At 46.3% G+C, this 20,108-nt stretch overlaps 1 protein-coding gene across 2 annotated transcripts in view; it reads left to right on the forward strand.

The window, feature by feature from the left end:
• PCIF1 (phosphorylated CTD interacting factor 1) overlaps window positions 1-20,108 on the forward strand; it is a 400,121-nt gene that overhangs the window by 238,238 nt on the left and 141,775 nt on the right. For both annotated transcript variants that reach the window (XM_069651242.1, XM_069651241.1), the window contains one exon: window positions 9,850-10,012. In XM_069651242.1, coding sequence (XP_069507343.1) covers window positions 9,850-10,012 — 163 coding nt within the window. The remainder of the gene's footprint in view (window positions 1-9,849; window positions 10,013-20,108) is intronic.

Here is a 20,108-nt window from a genome sequence, read left to right on the forward strand (position 1 = left end):
GCCTCACGACAATCCACCTGGGAACCTCTCTTTGAAGAGTCCGGATCCGCTCCTTACGCAGGAAATTCAAGCCCTGCTTGAGAAAGGCACCATAGAACTGGTGCCTGTAGCGGAGAGGAAAAGGGGATGGTATTCCCCTTATTTTTTGATTTCGAAGAAAGACGGGGGATTGAGACCCATCATGGACTTGCGCGGTTTGAACAAACTCTCAGATGGTTACTCTCTCTCAAGTCCTCCAGGCCCTTCAACTTCAGGACTGGTTGGTGTCTCTCGACCACAAGGACGCTTACTTCCATGTGCCGATCCATCCCAAGCACAAGAAGTACCTGAGGTTTGCGGTTGGCGACTCGCACTTTCAGTTTCGGGTCCTGCCATTCGGATTGACCATCGCCCCAAGGGTTTTCACCAAGTTCATGGTGGTGGTGGCAGCGCATCTCAGGAAAGCGGGGATTCACGTCTACCCCTACCTGGATGATTGGTTGATCAGGGGGAGTTCTCCCGAGCAAGTCCTGGATCATCTGTCCGTCACCTGCCACTCCCTTCACAAGCTGGGCTTCTACCTCAATTTAAAGAAGTCCCATTTGACGCCGACACGGCGGCTCCAGTACATCGGAGCAGTGCTCGACACATCCCTGGGGCTGTGTTTTCCTCCCCAGGTGAGGGCTCTTCACATTCAGCAGATGGTGCTCAAGTTTCAACTTGCCCAGACTCTCCCAGCGTCCGAGTTCTTGAGACTGCTCGGCCGCATGGCATCCTGCACTCAAGCTACAGTGGTCTCGGTCCTCCGACAGGATGTCGGACCCTGTTCAGGTGGCATCCTCGGTCGCCCAGGACCTTCTGTGGTGGGCCGTCAAAGGCAATCTGATGATGGTTGCCCCATTTTGGCTGCCCTGGCCAGAGGTGATGATCGTGTCAGACGCATCCCTCACGGGATGGGGGAGCTCATGCCAACGAGTTGACAGTCAGCGGTCGTTGGTCTCCGTCAGAGTCCAGACTCCATATCAATCTGTTGGAGCTCAGGGCCGTCAGGCTAGCCCTGAAGACTTTTCTGCCGACTGTGTGAGGAAAGAGTGTCCTGATTCTAACAGACAACACGGTGGCCATGCACTACCTCAACAAAAAGAGGGGGGCAGGGCCACTTCCTCTGTGCAGGGAGGCGATGCAGCTCGAGTTCTGGGCCATCCAGTAGGAAGTTTCGATCTCGGCTGTTCATCTGGCCGGAGACGACAACGAGACGGCGGACGCTCTGAGCAGGCAGAGCACGATCTCTCACGAGTGGGAGCTGGCTCAGGAGATTCTCCTGGAGATCTTTGCCCTTTGGGGGGACCCCTCAAGTGGATCTCTTCGCCTCCAGTGTCAACCGGAAGTGCGAAAGTTTCTGCTTGCGGGAATTTCCTCCAAAAGGAGCTTTAGGAGACGCGTTCTTGGTGGAGTGGTCATTCCCACTGCTGTACGTGTTTCCTCCAGTCCCAGTCATCACTCAAGTACTGCAGAGGTTACAGAGGTTCGGTTCCCGGATGATCCTCATTGCTCCGGCGTGGGCCCGGAGGAAGTGGTACCCGGAGCTTCTCGACTTGTCCATCTGCCCTCCACGTCGTCTTCCCTACCGAGACGATCTGCTCTCACGGGAGAGGGGTCAGGTTCTCCATCGAGAGGTCAGATCCCTCAACCTTCACGCTTGGCTTCTGAAAGGTTGAGGTATAATGATTGGGACCTCCCTGAAGACGTGTTGGAGGTGTTGCTCTAGGCCAGGCGGCCTGCAACAAAGTCTCTGTACCGTTGCCGTAAATTCTGCGACTGGTGCAGAGTTAAGAATGTGGATCCTTTTGTGTTACAGGCACTTTCAGTTAAGCAACACTTCACTGTGTTTCATAAGGACAGGGTTGTCCTTCGAGTTCGTCCTTCCTTTCTTTCGAAGGTGGTTTCGGAATTTCATTTGGGCCAGAAGGTTGTTCTTCCGGCATTCTATCCTCCTCCACATCCTGGTAAGGAAGAGGAGAGGCTCCATGGGTTGATCCTAGGAGAGAGTAGAGCTTTTATATTTCACGCATGTCCCGGGTCAGAGTGGACGATCAACTCTTCATTGGTTACGCTGGAAAGCGTTTGGGACAAGCTGTGACTAAACAGACTTTGTCTCGTTGGATTATTTTGGCTATCTCCGAGTGTTACCGCTTGGTGGGAAAGGACCCACCGGCTGGCTTGCGGGCCCATTCTACCAGGGGTATGGCTGCATCTACTGCCCTGCAGAGGGGTGTTCCTATTCGTAACATCTGTGATGCAGCCACCTGGGCTTCTGTACATACTTTTGTACGTCACTACTCCCTCGTTTCCATCCGAGGACAGGCTGTGGCCTTTGGCAAGGCAGTCTTTTATTCCGCAATTTGATTGAGCATGCTAAATTTGTATTCTAAATTCTTTCCCCACCTCCTTGCTTCGGTACTGCTTTGGGAGTCTGTCAAAGATATGGAATACGTATATGTCGGAGGACCCAATCTCCTCGAAGAACAAGTTCCTCTCTTACCTGGTAACGTTCTTTCGATGGGATGGTCCGACGACGTATTCCATATCGCTCCCTCCCTACCTTCCCCGCTGCAGAATTTCTTATGCGATTGCAGATTACGTTTCCGCAAGGCCTTGTGTGTCTGACTGGCAGAAGACTGGTGTCACACGTTCTGGGGGAAAAAACTACAACTGAGGCTACGGCGTCGAGAGTCCTACTTATCACATAGGGTGACGTCGGCCGTCGGAGGAGGTCCTCGGGGACGGCGTATCGACGTCATCGACGGACGCAGGACGCAGACGCCGAAAATTTTCCGAAGCAGCACAGCTGTGGTGATTACTGTCAAAGATATGGAATACGTCGTCGGACCATCCCATCGAAAGAACGTTACCAGGTAAGAGAGTAACTTGTTCTTCTATGCTCCTCAGGGGTAACTTTTTTCCCCAACTCACCCTTTCTTTTATTCTGGCTTATGGAGTCATTTGTATGGCCCGCCATACCTTTTCAGTCCTACTTTCCTCCAACTTATTTAGGCATCTTATGCTACACACAGCCCTCTCTGCAGTGTGGCTGGGAGCCCCTTGGGAGTCCCTTGACATTCCTTTGTATTTTCTTTTATTTCCCTTGTGTGAACTAATCTTTCAAAGGGTACAGGGATACTTTTGATCCCGTCTACATTTTGTATTGAGATCACCACACATTTTCCTTTCTCGCTGCTCCTCTAACATTACTGTTGCAGTGACAAGTGTACCTGAATGGCTGGTGGGAGTGGATGTGTTCTACCGACGTGTGTTATTTTTACCCACGGGCTGTGATCACAGCCCTGGTAATGCACAGTAGGGTCACAAATGACCCAAAATGGTGGCAGAGTTATTTTTTCGCCATTTCTTGGGTGCGTGTTCTTTCTTCTTCTGCCGGCTTGGGTGGGAGAGGTTCTGGTTTGACATTTGTCTTTGGTGGGAATTGTTTGTGAAGCCCGCTGAGGCTCCAGAGGGTCTGTGAAGACAGGAAACGAGGGAGGAGTCCGAAGCTCTGCAGTCCTTTGTCTTCTGGCATGCCTACATGGAACCAGTGCCAACGTTTGAGTGTAGCATGAGTGCCCGATTTGCTGGATTCCTGGATATATGTCTTGGATCCTGAGGCTGAAGTCAAGTCAACCACTGGAGATGAATCCGATGAGGAAGAAGAAAAGACTCCAGCGACCAGAGATGCATGCTTACTGACCTCTGCTGTGCTTACCCTTTCTTCCATGCGACAGAGGAGACCTGAAGAGGATGTCTCCTTCCCTTGGACTGGTGGGAACAATCAGTCTTAAGACCTGTATTTAGAGCCATCCCATGATGAGCTGTGACCTTCCTGGGCTGCAAACCGCCAATACCCTGGGACCTCGAGGCTGAGTGCTGTGCATAGTCTTCTGAAGAACGAATCTCGCTGAAACTTTGGCGGACTCCTTCTAGACCTCCAAAAGCAAGATTCCACTGCTTGAAGCACCCTCACCAGAGTGCTGGACCGAGAAAAAGAAGGCAATCGATCATGACTGCTTCATCTGGTGTCTTGAAAAGGGCACCAAAAACACTGAGCCGCGAGATGCTAAGTGGAATTCTTTGCTGAGAGCCTTTACACTCAACTGCTGCAGCGAAATCCCTTCCTAGTATCCTTTCCTCTGAAGATCAAGAATCCAGTGACCATGTGTTAGGCAACGTTTGCATGCAGTACTCTCTGGGACCACTACACGCAACTCTGACTACAGGTATAGGAAACACAACCTTTGTGATAAGCTTGTACTACACAGTTTTGATAGCGTGTTGAGCAGCCAGGCTTATCTCAAGAGGGGTCAATGTGAGCTGCAGGGGAGTTAGAGATTCACAGTGACAAGTATTCAAATAAACTCTTACACACAAGGTTTCTTGAATAAACAATTATTAATTTATTCATCAGTCAATTAGAATAAGCCCTCTTCAGAAGGGAGCAATATAAAAGTAACACTCAAATAAACTTCAAAACACACGCTCTTAATATTCTAAAATCAGTGAAGACCCTTTTGGGATGGCCCACAGACACAACCTACACCCTCAGGTGACTTCAATAGCTAGGGCGCTGGGGTCTTTAATATCTTACTGTTTGCATTTAGAATACTGTTAGAAGTTGGTAAAAGGAAAAGGTTATTAGAACACACTATAGACCACAGGTATTCTTCAGAAGTCAAATACATTTGGATCCCCCAAGCAGAGTCATTTGGTTGGTTTGTTTTTTTGTGCATTTATATAGCGCTACAAACCCTCAGGTATCTGAGCGCTGCTCATTTCCCACAATGTGTGGTGCTCATTTATCGACCTCAGAAGGATGAAAGGCTGAGTTTGGCCCTGCCGGGATTCAAACCTGCATCAGCAGGCTCTGCACGGATGTCAAAGCGAGCTCTCTACTCGCTGTGCTATCTTACCGGCTAACATAATATAACAGGCTAAGCCAAAGTCAATGGGCAAAAGTCTTATATAGGATGAAGCACTTCTGGTAGGTAAGTAGAAAAGTCTTTGCACAATGTTTTAGAAGTCTTTCAAGAAAGGAAGAATCAAATGTAGGGCCACAAGCTGAAGATGCAAGCAACTCTACAATGAGAGGTAATTTCTCTCAGACTTTACAGTACCTTTGCATTGAAGAGAAAGTGCAGCCGATGACTTCTGTTCCTGTGCAGCTCTGCAGATCTCTGTGTTCTTGGGCCTCAGTTGTGGGGACAAGACGGAGGACTTCTGGGGACTCCTGCACTGCAAAGGGACGGTCACTGCTCGCAACCGCCCATCTTTCCAACAAGTGGCACTTTGATGTTTCTGCTCCTCGTGACTACCACCAATAGCAACACTGCGGTTCCTGGCTGTCGAGATGGGCTTTCCTAGCTTCTAGGGTGCCCGCAAACTGTGGAGGCTCAGACTCAGTCAGTCCTGCTTCCTGGGAGTCCGGAGGATCTTCCTGGTGCTCTTGGCCAACTTAAAAGCAACACACACAATCTAGTGTTCCTCTCGCTGGTTATTCGGTTTCCATTAGCAACTCTGTGGAAATTCAACCAGCTCCGAGAAGGATGTCCAGGTGGCTCACTTTGGAGTTGATTGGGCCCACCAACTCAAGGGGAGAAGTCATCATTGCAGAGGTTTCTCTGTCAATACGAATTTGGAGTTTCAGAAAAGAAGCAGGGCTTCACCGGGCAAACCAATGGTCCAGGAGTTGCAGCAGGCGTCCTCTTCAAGTTCTTCTTTGGTTCCTTCAGCCAGTGGCCGACTCTGCCTTCCAAGCCAAAAGCCTCGCCTTTTTGTTCAGTTCTCTCCTATTCATTCCAGCCTAGCTGTCAGTCACGCATCAGGGTGGCTGTCCTTGCCGTACAGTCAGCCGGCCTATCACCACAGAGTGCATTTGGGTCTCGTAGGAGACTAAGCACAGGGAGTTTCCGCGACCTCCCTCACTTCCTGCCCACCCCAGACACCCTGGAGCCAGAGGTGGGCTTCACTCGTGAATCCCGCCAAAGACAAAGCAAACAATGGGACCAAACCTGGTTTGGCACGCAGAGTAAATCTCAAGAAGGACCTTTCCACAAAGAAATGGCGAAAAAAGAAGACACTTGGGTGCTTTAATGCAGCTGCGAACGCAGCCCGTGGTAAATGCACACCACAGTAGTTAAAACGATACCACTGCCACCAGCCATTCAGTGAGGGAAGGGTAACATAAAAATGTTACATTAGAAGCTAGACAAAGGGGATAATAGGCAACCCCTCCAGTAGTGAGCCTCATTATGAGGAGGCCGGAAAGGGGTTAACAGTGCCGTTTACCCCTTACTGCCCCATTACGAGGTCCGCTCGCGGGACCCGCTCAGGACGCCTGGTTTTACCAGACATCCTTAGCGGGTCTCGCGAGCGGCCCAGCATGCTAACAATGGGCCCGTCATTAACGGTCCCGTTGTTAGAATGCTCCCCATGCCCATTGAGCCCTATGGGGGCACATATGGCAATGGGGATAGACCGGGTCCGGGTTCCCTGAATGGGGAAATACCGGACCCTCCAAGGTCGAATGGCCCGGTATTTCCCCATTCAGGGAACCCAGACCCGGGTTTGAGGGTAGCCATGCCCTTCTTAAGGGCATGGCTACCTCCAAACTCATAATGAAGGCCCAGTGTGTGCTGGCTCTAGAAAGTTACAATTTTAAGTAAAGTCAATTTCACTTTACGGCTCTTGGAAACAGTAGTTCATCCCAGAAAAGGTATTTAAACCTTTGGGAAATCTGAAAGACTTCCCTGTGTCACTGCACTGAAGGTACTGTGTGACACAATGTAAAAGATGATGCCTATGGAGTTTGTCAGGCTCCATAACCAAAAAGAAACGCCAAGTCCAAAATCACATTAAAATACATGAGAGAGTGGGGAAAAAAGGGTCTCACTCTCTCAGGTTAAAAAAATGAAGTCCTCAAAATTCAGCAAAGTTGCTGGGGGTCTCCAAGGTGGAGGGAATTAGCGCATTTCGGAGAATTCTCCCCAACACCTGGTCCCACAGCCGCTGCATTATGAGGGCGTCCACCTGCATAATCTTCATTGCTGAGGTACTGTGAGACTTGAGGTAATCCTTACCTAGAGTTGTTCTGTCGCTCCTGTGTAGCTAGGGGGGCTAATTCATGTAGTTGGGAGTTAGCCCATCCATGTTCGCCCAGACCCAACGCTGGAACGCATTCAGGAAGCTTTCTACAAAGTCCCTGTTACTTAACTTCTACAGAAGAATTACACAGGAACTCTTACCTTTTCTAAGCTGGTACCTGCATTTTTGTCCTCCAATCTGACCCTGAAACAGACTCAGAACTAAATAGGGAAGGACTCCTTAAGCTTAGGCTCTGTGAAAAGATTAAGTAACTTACCTTGTGTTGGTGTTGTTTCTGTCATAGGAATCTGAGACAAAATTCTTACTTATCTTTTGAATTGTGTCTACTATTCTAAAAGGTATATCTGAAGTCACATGTGTTGCAAAGTGCTTACTTCTTAAGGTTGGTGGTGTAACCGTAGTATTCCTGAAACAGAATAAGAAGTGTCCAAGTACTTATACCTGTATTATTCCTGAAACAGAGTAAGTTATAGTTTACCACAAAGTGGGTTTTACTTACCTTGATATGCATACTGCTATTCTGAAATGTAGTTCCCAAGTTCTTATTCATCTTTTGAATTGTATACTGCCATTCTAGGAAGTATATACAAAGTTTACTGCAAAGTGGTTTTACTTACATAAAATGGCATACTGCCATTCTAAACGTTTTTTACACTTTGGTTTACTAAACAGAAGTATTGTATTGGTTTTTATATTGTGTTATTTTCTTATGATAGTACTTACCTTTTAAAGATTTCTCTTTGCCTGTGAATATATAAAATAAAGCATTATGTGTTTCTTTTAGCCGTATGTATGCAACAAGTTCTTTGTACCTTCCCACAGCCCTCTCACCCTCCTAAAATAAGCCTGGCTGCTCTGCCTGTGCTACTTACCTTGAGTGGTACAGACTTCTACTAGAAGTTGGAGCTCTGGATTGCCAAGTAGAGCGTCTTATAAAGTCCTTTGGGTGGACATTAGAAAACAAACCCTAACAGAAAAGTCCTAAACCACAGAAGTAGGAACCATATCGCCATTGACGTCTACCTTGCCAGTGTTGACTGCCAGTTGTGACGTTGCAGAAGTAAGCAAAAGTGAGGTTCATTGTACTCTTGCTTTCTGAAAGACGTCTGTGTTTCCGAAGCCAAGTACGATCTTTAACAGAGGGTCCTATCAATGCGATTGGCCACTGTGCTGAACCAGGTCCTATCAGTACCATGGGGCACCAGGTAGAGTTCTTCTGCACAGCCGATCAGAAGCAAGACCTCTCTGCTATTTATTGATTCATATGAGACACTGGGCCGCTGTGGAGCCTGTAGAATTCCTAACTCCTGCAAAATGTCAAAAATTGTCACAAAAATGCCAGCGGGCAGTGGACTAAAAGGTTGACATTAGCAAGGAGGGCTAAGCTCCATAAATGTTAACTTTCTAAAACCTGCTTTACTTGTAATTGCATATAAAGTATATACTTCTATGTGCGTATTCCTTTATTATAATACTGTGTTGTACTTTACTCTTGTATACCCTGCCCCCCTACTGATTGTTCGCCATAAATGCCTAACCACTTCAATACCTCTAGATAAGGGAAGGGAACCTTGAGGATTGTCTTTGTGAGATTGATGAGGGGACCTACACACACTGAACACCAGGCTGGACAAATTCTTCTCAACATTCTTAAAATCAATACTCTGCCACATCGGGTGCCATTTAAGGGCATGGAGGGCTGGGTTTAAATTGTCACAATTTCTCAAGCCAAACATGATGTAGGTTGATGATTTTTGGACGGGTAGATTGGTTCATTCGGGGGCAACAAATTGTTGCTCATGGTCTATAGTGATTCTTGCTTCCTGGTGAATAGTCGGGAATGTTAGAGCTTGGACTTTACCAACTGATAGTCCAAAAAAGAGATTTTCAGTGTGAAGCCAAAGATGGCTAGGTTTCATATTTGGGAAACAAGGGTGTGTCAAAGGCCTAATAGAAAAGTTGGTCTAATTTGCCTTACCTCTAATTTGCCTTCATAATGTTCTCTCTGTCATGTTCTCACTTTTGTAGAATTTCGACACAAGCTATCTTTCCTTGTGCTCTTCCGACTTTTGTACCTCTTTTCACCTTGTCTCATGTTCCGTCTATTCTCTTTACTGTCTAACACTTATTATTCCTCTACTCTTGTTCTACTTACCTCTTTATTGCTTCTTTATGATCACCCTCACATGACACTTCATCCACTTACCTCATCCCATAGTCACTTTTAATCCTTGAATGTTCTGTCCCACCATTCTACTTAAGTTGAAACATGTTCCTTTTTTTTAGCCTTCTTCTCTCCCCAACATTTGTTCGCTGTTAACTGTTCTTCAACTCTTCTCATATTCTGTGCTTCTCTTGTTTGGTCTCCCTTCTCCAAGGCACATCTTTCTCTTACTGCACTGTAATTTGTATCTCTGTGTATTATGATCTCCTTGTTTGATTTTTTTTTCTCGTTTTGTCCTTCAATTGTTTTAACATCTTTCGCTTATTCTTTCTTTTTCTTGTTCTATCAACTTTCTCTAGTCTCTTCCTTTTGTTTCTGGACTGTGTACTTGCCTTCTCCTTCTCTGTACCCCCTCTATTTTTGCTCTCTTGTATTATGTTTCCGCATTACATGTACCCTCATTCCTATCTACCTATGTACAGTATCATTTGACCTCTATCAAAGTGCATCAGTCCCATTCTAAACCTTTCTTTTGACACCGTTCCTCTCTACAGGACCGGTTGGAACATCTACGTAAACAGTGTGGGCCTCACATGACTGCAGTGGCGAAGGACTCTGTAGAAGGCATCTGCAGCAAAATCTACCACATATCTTGCGAGTATGTGAAACGCATTCGCGAGAAACACCTGGCCCTTTTGAATGAGCACAATATTTCAGGTACAAGCTAATAAAAAGCAATTGGGAAACACCAAATGTAATCTGTAACTCGAAGAGTAGAGGTGAAGCATGTGTCCTGTGCATTGAAAGTGCTTGAGAGGAGGCTGTTAAATGAGAAGAATGCTGCAATAGTAAATGGAAAGGGCTGGAAGAGGTAAAAGAAAGAATGCTCAAAAGTAAGTGGGAAATGGAAAATGCAATGGGGCACTACAAAAACGAAACGGAAGGGATTTGAGAATAAACTGAGGAAGTTTGATGAAATTAGGATATGTCTGGTACAATGATGGGGAAGGTAGGGCCGGAGGACAGTCTGGATAGCAGTACGAGCACCAAGGGTTCTGCGAGCAGAGGTTCTGTGAAGTAAAAGAGTGCACTGTGGTCAGTGAAGGCCATCTTCTGTGTAGTTGGGGAACATATAGTTTGTAAGCATGCACAGCTCAGGCAGGGATATGTGAACAAGAGTGTTAGGAAAACATTTTCTTTTTTTTTGTTTAACCTTTCCCATACACCTCAATGAGACCCCTACATATCTGCTGTTCGGTGACTGAAGGCATCATGAAGCAAGACACAGACAACAGATTTAAAGTTCAAACAAAAGATATTTATTAACTTAAATGTCAGGATAGTAGAAGGCCTAACTTGCCCTATGCTAAGGTGGGATTTCCCTACCTGAAAGAAATTAAGGAAAGTCTGAGTCAGAGTTCAATGAATGTCTCCCTGTGTGCAATACCTATACCTGCCCTCACAACTAGCTAAACAGTGTGTAGGGATGCCAATAATCAAGGAAATGGTGATCAACACAAAGTTCTGAGCTTCTTCAAGCTCTAAGCTTATTCTTCAGTCCTTCACCAAGTTCAAGAAAGTTTCACAAAAAGTCTTAGGATGTACCTTGTTCAAGTTCAAACAGTTCTACAAACACCGCAGGAATCCCTTCCCCAGGTTCAAAGTAACACTGTTCAAACAAAAAGGGTCCTGAGGCCCTGTTCCCAAGACGGTATCTGTATTTCATCAAGTCTCGGGGTTCCCTTACCGAAGACGTCAACGTAGTAACCAATGTGTGATTCAGTCTTTTGAACTTCAACTTAACTCTTGGGTCAACCTGGCCCTCCTTCTGGTTTGCGTCACCAGTTCACTCGCAGTGTTCCTTTTTGGTTGGCTTCAGTGTCTTTTCTTTCACAAGGTAGGGCTCACTGGTCTAGGCGCAGTTGTCAGACCACACGGTCCACCCATCACAGGTCACACAACCAGGGTCCCTTGGCTCCTCAGCCCACACAGGTTCCTCTGTGTTTGCTCCTGTGTACAAAGTCGTGTTCCCTTAGTTTCTCCTTGTTGGCCTTTTGGCTTTCTGTGCAGTATTTACAATCCTTTGGCTTCTCCCGATTAGCATCTTGGCTCTGCCATAACGTGTCGCACACCTCTTGCCAGTCGTTGGCCTTGCTGCACTGCATTTACTCACACAATTCACTTGGTGGTGGTCTTGTTCATGACCCACCTTTGGTTGCACTCCTTCATGCTTGTTCCTTTCCCCATAGGTTGCTTTCATATGAGCATTTTTCTTTTTTAGCCTTTATTAGCCATTTGCTTTGTCTATATCATTTATATTTCCATGTTAGTCAATCTGCGTGGTTTAACGCGGTTTAAAACTTCATCTTCAGTTCGGTATGCAATATGTAACGCATCTTGCCCTGAAGCTTTAATTCATACGGCGCTTCATGTATGTAGCCCGCCCGGAGCGTCTGAGTGTCTTTCCCCAACACTCGCCTGTCTGCAGCGTCTTGCTTCGGCGGCTCTTGCTGCTTCCTCTGGCTTCCCAGTCTGGCGCTCTGAACTCTGCGAGCCCTGTTCGAATGCCGGTTTGACTTCTGCATGCGCCAGCAACCTTGTTGCTTCTGGGTGGATGCGTACACCGTCCTCTCTTTTGTTCGTTCGCAGCTCCCAGCTGCTCAATCAATGTCACGGAGGCTCCCACACCTTGGATGTTGGCCGGCATCTTAGTCACACTTCATGTCCCACCACGGCTGCCTCCTCACAGAAAGGGTCCCCTGGTCTCCCCTACACAGGCCTCCCTGTTGCTCTCTTCCGCCACTCTCTCTTCACTGGTCTGCCCTTATACACCTGCAGGCCCTTGATAGGCCACAGGTGTAGCTGCCTGATTACACTTGTCTGACCATGATTAAGGGGACATGCCTGACTCTCGCCATACTTTGCAGGCCTCTTCCCCATCTCAGAGTGGTAAAATGAAGGTGTAGTGATCATTAATCTGTCTCCTCTTCCTCTCCGAGTACTTTCAAGTGTTAAATGTGGGGAAATGGGGGGGAGAGGTCTTGCAGTAACCCATAAAGGTTGGGGGAGCGTTAGGTTGGTCATAATTAGGGAAAGGGGGGATACCATGTCTCGCCTATGGGTACCCCACTCCCAATCTCAGAGGACCCTCCACCCTGGTGATCCTCCCTCGCTTTTCCACCCCAAGGGTTAGGATCCAAAACACATGGCCTTTCCCTGGCCACCTGAGAAGAGTATACAGGGGGGGGGTTAGGAGTGAGAATACCCTCCGGTTACCCTGGTCTGATTTTTGGGAATGAGGTATTTATAAACCTCACTCCCTGGCTTAACTAATTTCATTTTGGGGGTACTGGTCAGTCCCTAAGGCTACCAGAGATGTGGTATTCTGTTGGCCATTTAAGTCTATTGTAGTATTACTACCTCCCTTAAAAAGAGTAGCGCAGGGAAACCTTGTTTCCCTATTCTTTTTGGTGTAAGTGAAGGCCAGAAAGGCTGGTGGCAGTACCTTTTTTTTTTTAAACATTTTTTTATTTTTTGTGAGCACCCAGTTTACTTGTTTACTGTACTTCACCATAATGTGCTTCAATGTCCTTTTTCCCCTCTATCTCCTGGGCAGGTGTTGGATGTGGCCGTATTTGGCCATCCTCTTTGTGGGTATGGCTGGAGTCTGGGAAACGTTCTCTTTGTGTGCGCTAATTTAGATTGGTTATGGGACTGCAGATGGCCCCAATACTCATCCTAAATCTTGAGCGAGGTCATGGCTTTACCTGTGCTGACTCTCCACGATTTGACCGCCATCCATAGTTTGAATGTAACCGGTCCCCTAATGGGTGGGTTGGGATCGCACTAATTCAGGATTTCGTATGTACCTGGAGCCATTCTGCATTGAAGCCAAGGATCCAAAGCATGAGATGTTGCAAAGAGACACCACAGGTCTGCTGCTGCAACCACCATGGACCAAGCCATTCATTGCAAGTCAAAGCTCTGCTCTCTTTGTCAGAAGAGACCTTCCCTGGTGCCTCCCTCACTTGAAATAATGGCTTTATGTGTTTGAATCCTACATTACCACGGTCGTTGTCCTGGAATGCTCGAGTCTCATGGGCTTGTCTGGTATCCATCTTCTGCATCAGGAGCTTTGCCTGTTGCCTGAATCTTGTGCTGCCAGTGCTATGAAACTTGCAGTTCATCCTTGTCATTGACCCTGGCCATTACTGTTTTGCTGATGGTCTCTTACAAGGAGACCAACTGTGCTGGAACTTGTGGTGTTCTTCATTCTTGCAAATGTAGACTCTGTGTGACGTCCAACTGCGTTGTTTGAGGTTTCCTGGGGTTCCCCAATCATTTTGGGATTTGTCATAGACCATCTGCATCTTGCATCAAGTCCAACCCGGTGGTGATCCGTTCCATTACATGCCGACAGAGATGAGGCACCCTACCCCGCTGTCATAGTTGTCATTCAAAGAACACTGCAACTGTAACCCTAGGACCTTCAACTGTGGAACTTGCAGTGGGAGCAGTTGTCCCCATCAGCCCAGACGTACCTAGAGTGGTTGTCTGTCTTAATCAGGGTCCAAAGGGCTGGGTTGCTTAACTGTTTTGTTGCCCCTCACTGGTCCCCCAACGTTGCAGCGGTTGCCTTACTTTGGTGATTTATATTGGGCATCCTCATGGGGTCTCCCTAGATGGCTAAGATATGCAGCTGCCCCTTCCTTATCCAGGAGACCTAACTTCCCTATCCTACAAATATTTGCACTGACTCTAGTACACCATTGCTTCCTATGGAAGAACTTTGCAAACTCCCCCTAAGTAGCAATACTGTGGTTGCTTAAATTAAACATTGTTTCATAGGATATGGTTGTACTCGCTAAGGAAGATGACCATTTATTGGTGTTGCACTGTACAATTATAAGGCTTATAATAATTTATTTGATATGCCCCTCCCCCTTTAAGTCATTGTAACTGTTAGGGAAATGTTTGCACAACCATCTGGCAATTGTTATGTAGCCATTTAGCTTAAAGGTAGAACAGTGTTTTGCCCAAACAGGAGAGAGAACACACTAATGGCAGCTGTAAGCTGAGCTGTTAAATTACCTACTCGAGGGAGGGAAGAAAGTTGGCAGTGAAGTATAGTTAGTCCCAATAGTCACCCCAAAAGAACGATAGTCTGGTATACTCAACACTATACACTTTAATTAAAAAGTGACCCGTATAATATCTATGTTAAATGTTAAAGGTATTTGTACCGCGCACCATCACCAACGGAGTTGGTCCCCAGGCGCTCTGGCGGATCTGCAAACGAGAAGGTGGGATGGGTTAGTAGTGTTCTGTTGGCAGCTTCAACTCTGTATACACCGGGTGCTGAGCTTTGGTGCGAGTATCGGATCGATGTCAGTCCTCGTGTGCTGTTGGTGCGGCTTCTGCGTTGTTGCGGTGTTGTGAAGTGCGTGCGGTTGTTGTGCGAGAGATGGTTGTGTGATATTTTTGAGTGAGATAAGTCTGCAGAAATGCTGAGTTTTTTGTTAGTGGGTTGTATAAAGTTTAACATGCTAACATTCAGAATTCTGTCCGAGTGTGGGGCTCGCCAATCCTCCCTTTCTCATCAGGATGGGTGAAGGGGTTACGTCTGGCAGGGTTTTAGGTTTGTGTCAGGCGCTCCCTTTGCTTTTCTAACGCGTTCTGTAAGTGTTCTAATTCTGATGGAATGAGTGTTGTGGGTTGGGTTTTAGTAGGTGCGATGCACTCGCTGTTCTGTTCTGGCACGCTCTGTAGGTGTTCTAGTGCTGATGGGTTGGTTAATATGGGTTGGGTGTCTATTCTCCTCCTTGGGCGTTGGAGCAGGTGTTGTGGTCTCCTCTTACAAACTTCTATCTAAATGTGTCTGCTGGGGGTTTGGATATGGTAAGGCCGGGAGGCAGTGGATCAGTCATTTAGGGCTTTCGTCTCGGTCTGAGTATGTAATCGGTCTATGGTGACCTCCTTTTGTGGCTATTTCCCATATTATCTTATGGCCTGTCGTGGGGTCCGTTCTTTGGGTTCTGTGTATGTCCATTTTGGGAGTGACCGAGGTTGGTGTTATTTTCATCGTTGTTTAACGGGGTGGGCATTGTAGTGTGTCGCTGTTGTCTTTAGGCTGTGAAGAGCCATGATTTGAGGAGTTTCCTGAATGTTAGGTGGTTTGTTGTGTTTCGTATATTCTTAGGTAGGTAATTCCAGGTTTTCGGTGCCTGGTCAGAGAAAGAGGATCCTCCGAGTTTTCTTCTGTTATAGGGTTTTGGTTCTAGGCGGATGTCGGTGCTTGATCTCATTGTTCTTGTCGGTTGATGTAGGCGTAGTTTATCGCTTAGGAATTCTGCGCCTTGTTTGTGTATTGCTCTGTGCGTGATGCACATGGACTTGAACTTTATTCGCTGTTTTAATGGTAGCCAGTGTAGCATTTTTAGCGCAGGTGTGATGTGTTCTCTTCTGGGTAGCTTGAGGAGTCTGGCTGCCGCATTTTGTATGCGTTGTAGTTTTTTTTAGAAGTCGTTGGGGCATGCCCAGGTATAGGCTATTGGTGTAATCTACTCTGGACATGATCAGAGAGATGATGGTAAGTGTTTTGTTGGCGAATGACAGGAACGGTAGAATCCTTTTTGCTGCTCGCAGGAGGAAGAAACATTTCTTGAGTAGAGCGTTTACTTGTGCCTCTGGAGTGAGGTTGTTATCCATTAGGACCCCTCGTTTTTTTACAGTTGATGATGGTGCTGGTGTGGTGCCGAGCTCTCTTGGCCAGGGGATGTAGCTGATGTCTCCTCCCTTTTTTGAAACAATCATTATCTCTGTTTTGCCTCGGTTGATTTTGAGGTGGTTGAGGTTCATCCAGTTGAATATATCACAAAGGCAATTCTCTAGTGTAGTGTTTTCTTCTCAGGTGTCTTGTATGTTGAAGATTGAGTATCGTCGGCATAGTTGTAGCATGTGAGGCTGTGTTTTCTGATGAGTTTGATTAATAGGTACATGTAGATGTTGAATAGAAGCGGGGAGAAAGATGATCCTTGTAGTACTCTGCACGTGGAGTCTCTAGGTTTGGACTTAAAAGGTTTCATCCATACGTTTTGGTTCTGTTTGTTAGGAAGGATTTGATGCATAGTAGGGCGGTGTCTGTTATTCCTAGTCCTTCTAATCTCTTTATAAGGATGTAGTGGTTGACATTGTCGAATACTGCGGATAGAGCAAGGAGAATCAGGGTAGTAATGTTGTCTGAGTCTGCGTTCGTTTTTAGGTCATCCCATATTGAGAGGAGAGCTGATTCTGTTCATGGGTCTGAAACCAACTTGTGCCCGGTCTAATAGTCAGTGCTCTTCTATGAATTCTTGGGTTATTTTGTAGACATACGGTTCTATCAGTTTGGCCATGTAGGGTATGTTGGAAATGGGTCTGTAGTTGGATAAGTCCTCTATGTTTCCTGTTGTGTCTTTGAGTAGCGGCTTGATGTAAGCCGATTTGAAGGCCTGTGGTACTTTACCTGTTGGGATTGAGAGGTTGAGGAGATTCCTGTGGTATTCCATGGGGGTTCCTTGTTTGAGAATTGTTTTGTATATGTCCGGGGGCAGGGGTCTTCTGGAGAGCCTGATTTGTTGCTTGGTTTACCAGTTTGACGAAAGTTTCCACTAATATTTCTGGGAAGCTTCGTAGCTTGTTTGGATGTTCCTCGTTGGTGTCGATGGGGTTTGAGGTGTGATTGCTTGGTCTGTTTTGTATGGTATCTTGGATGGAAGTTATTTTGTTTTTGAAGTGGTCTCCTAGGTCATCGCATAGTTTCATCGATGGAATTGGCGGGTTGTTGCATCCCGGTGTTTTTTTTTATTTTGTTTATGATTTTGAAGACTTCTTTTTGGGTGTTTGGTGCTCTGAAGATTCGGTTGTCGTAATGTTTTCTCTTCGCTTTTTGTATTTCCTTTTTATATGAGCGGATCTGTTGCAGGAATTTCAATTTGTTTGCAGTGGTGTTGTTGGTCCTCCATTCAGATTCTAGTTTTCGTTTTTCTCTTTTCATGGCATTAAGTAGTGGGTGAAACATTTTGCTGTTGTTTTCTTATGTAATGGGGTGAAGGGCTTTTCTTTGGCGATGTCATCTAGAGTTGTAGCGATCCAGGTATGGAGCAGGGCAACTTTTTTGTCTAGGTCAGCTTCTTCCATGGTTGTTGCTTGTGGTTTGCTAAATTCCAGGAGCTCGGTTAGATAGGAGTTTTTTATGGTTCTCCAATTTCTTTTCATCATGATCGGTGGTTTTTCTTGTTGCTTCTTTTTTGGAGCGTCCATTGTGATTATGAATGGAATGATGAGGTGGTCGCTCCAGAGTATTTGAATATGGGGTGCCGTGGTGATGAGATCCTTGTTGGCGAAGATTGCACACATGGCTGCTAGTTGGGCGGTTAAGGATTTTTGTGTGGTTGTGGTTTCTTCGTCGAACCAGATGTTGAAATCTCTGGGGATGATCAGATGATTGTACTTGTTGGCTAGGATGGTGATTGCTTCCATGAAGGCGTCTATGAAAGTCGCATCGTAGGTTGGTGGTCTGTACATCAGTAGGAATTTCAGGTTTGTTCTGGGGTTTATTGATAGCCGCACTATTAAGGATTCACATTTATCGATGTTTAGTTGGATTTTTGCTAGCCCCCCCCCCTCTTTTGGATTTTCTGTTTGCTTGGATGCATTTGAAGTTTTCAGGCAGGCAGTTGTTGATGGTGATCTTGTAGTTGTTGTCTAGCCATGTTTCGGTTACAAATAGGATATCTATGCCTCCTTTTGATAGGAGGTTGTATATTTCAGTTGAATATTTGGACATTGGCCTTGTGTTTATTAAGTTGCAGTGGATTCTCTGGGTGTGATTTTGTTTTGTAGTTATTCGTTGTTCAGGTTTGTAGTTGTCCGGTCGTGGTGTTTCCGCATTGATGTTGGTAGGAAGAAGAACAGCGACAGCTGCTTCTTCATTTAAGCGGTCCAATAGGTTGATAACGGGGCTGATTAATCGCGGTGCTTCTGCTGTGATGAAGCTTGGTTGAAGATCAGCGATGGCTTCTTCTTCATTGAGTCCGATTGTTAGGTTGGATGTAGCATTGTTGGTTGTCGGGGCTTCGTCGTATTGTGTGGGATGTTGTGGAAATCGATGGTATCCCTCCGTTCTTGTGATGTAAGGGGTAATGGGGTCAGAGTCATCCCGCTCTCTTGTTGAGTGCTCCCGTCTTTTTTCGGGGTGTTTCGGGAAATTCTTTGCATGTCTTGAGGTTTCCGTGTTGAGGTGTCGGTGTTCTGTGGTTGTCGCGAGGTAAGATGTGAGGTATAAAGATTTTTCTCTTACATAGTTTGTTCCAGTTATAACTGTGTTAGGCGTGTTTCCTGCCAATGAGGCTGCTTCTTCTGGGTTCTGTTGGTGTTGTGTTTGCGTCCCTTGTTGCGCGATCTTGCTCTCTTTCTCTGCGTCCTTTTCTGGGTCGGGCCATTTTTCAGTTTAAGGTGCAGGCCTAGTAGGGTAGTTGGTCCTCTATGCTGTGTTGTGTAGGCACAGTAATCTTGGTTTTCCTTCTCTGGATATGCTAGGGAGCTCTCTGGCTCAGTCTGTCATTTCTGTCGGTGGGTAGGGTTTGTTTCCTAAGGGTGCACTGTCGGGGAGGGTTATGGGCGTTAACTGGTCTGGTGGTAAATGACTCAATTAAGCTAGGTAGTGATGGGTTTCAGGATTAATAGAGTACCAAACTAAATGCAGTTAGATCAGGGGCCCTGTATAATGGGTGAAAGGCCTACGCCCAAGAAGGTGACGGAGTACTGGACCAAACACAGCTAGATTTGAGGGTCAGTTGAAGCAGTGGAGCACGCTACCAGACACAGCTAGATCTGGGAGTCCTGCACAGTGGATGTCTCCCTGAAGGGTTCACTGCGGTGAGTTAGCCATGTAGGTTCGGGGAGGACATGTACTAGTTGAGGAGTGAGTTTGAGGGGCCCAGCTAGGACTTACTCTCTTGATGCAATCCGGCCACAGAAGTTCTGCTAGATTTGAGAGACAGGCCTCTCAATGCAATCTGAGTATCACACAATGCGATCTGGACACAAAGCCCAATTAGATCCATATAGTAGGAGACAGGCCTATCAATGCAATCTAAATATCATACAATGCAATTTGGAGACAGAACCCCTGCTAAATTGGAGAGACCTGTATATTGGGAGAGAGGCCTATCAATGCAATCTAAATAACATACAGTGCAGTTTGGAGACAGAACCCCTGCTAAATTTGAGAGACCTGTATAGTGGGAGAGAGGCGGCCCATCAATGCAATCTAAATCATACAATGCAGTTTGGAGGTAGAACCCCTGCTAAGCTATAGAGACCTGTATAGTGGGAGAGAGGCCTATCAATGCAATCTAAATATCATACAATGCAATCTGGGTACGAAACCCAACTAGATTTGAGAGACCTGTGTAGTGTGAGGCAGGTCTATCAATGCAATGTAAGTATAGTGCAATGCAGTTTGGAGACAGAACCCCTGCTAAGCTGGTGAGACCTGTATAGTGGGGGATAGGCCTATAAATGCAATCTAAATATCATACAATGCAATTTGGGCACAAGAACCCAACTAGATTTGAGAGACCTGTGTAGTGGGAGGCAGGTCTATCAATGCAATCTAAATAACATACAATGCAGTTTGGCGACAGAACCCCTGCTAAATTTGAGAGAATTGTATAGGTCTATACAGAGGAAGGGGGTCTGTGCCTAGCCAGATTGGTACAGTATTAAATAATGATTAAATTGGCGGGTGAGGGAAAGAGACATGCAGTGA

The sequence above is a fragment of the Ambystoma mexicanum genome, chromosome 3p, assembly GCF_040938575.1.
Source record: "Ambystoma mexicanum isolate Mex_15411 chromosome 3p, UKY_AmexF1_1, whole genome shotgun sequence".
Classification (NCBI taxonomy): Eukaryota; Metazoa; Chordata; class Amphibia; order Caudata; family Ambystomatidae; genus Ambystoma; species Ambystoma mexicanum.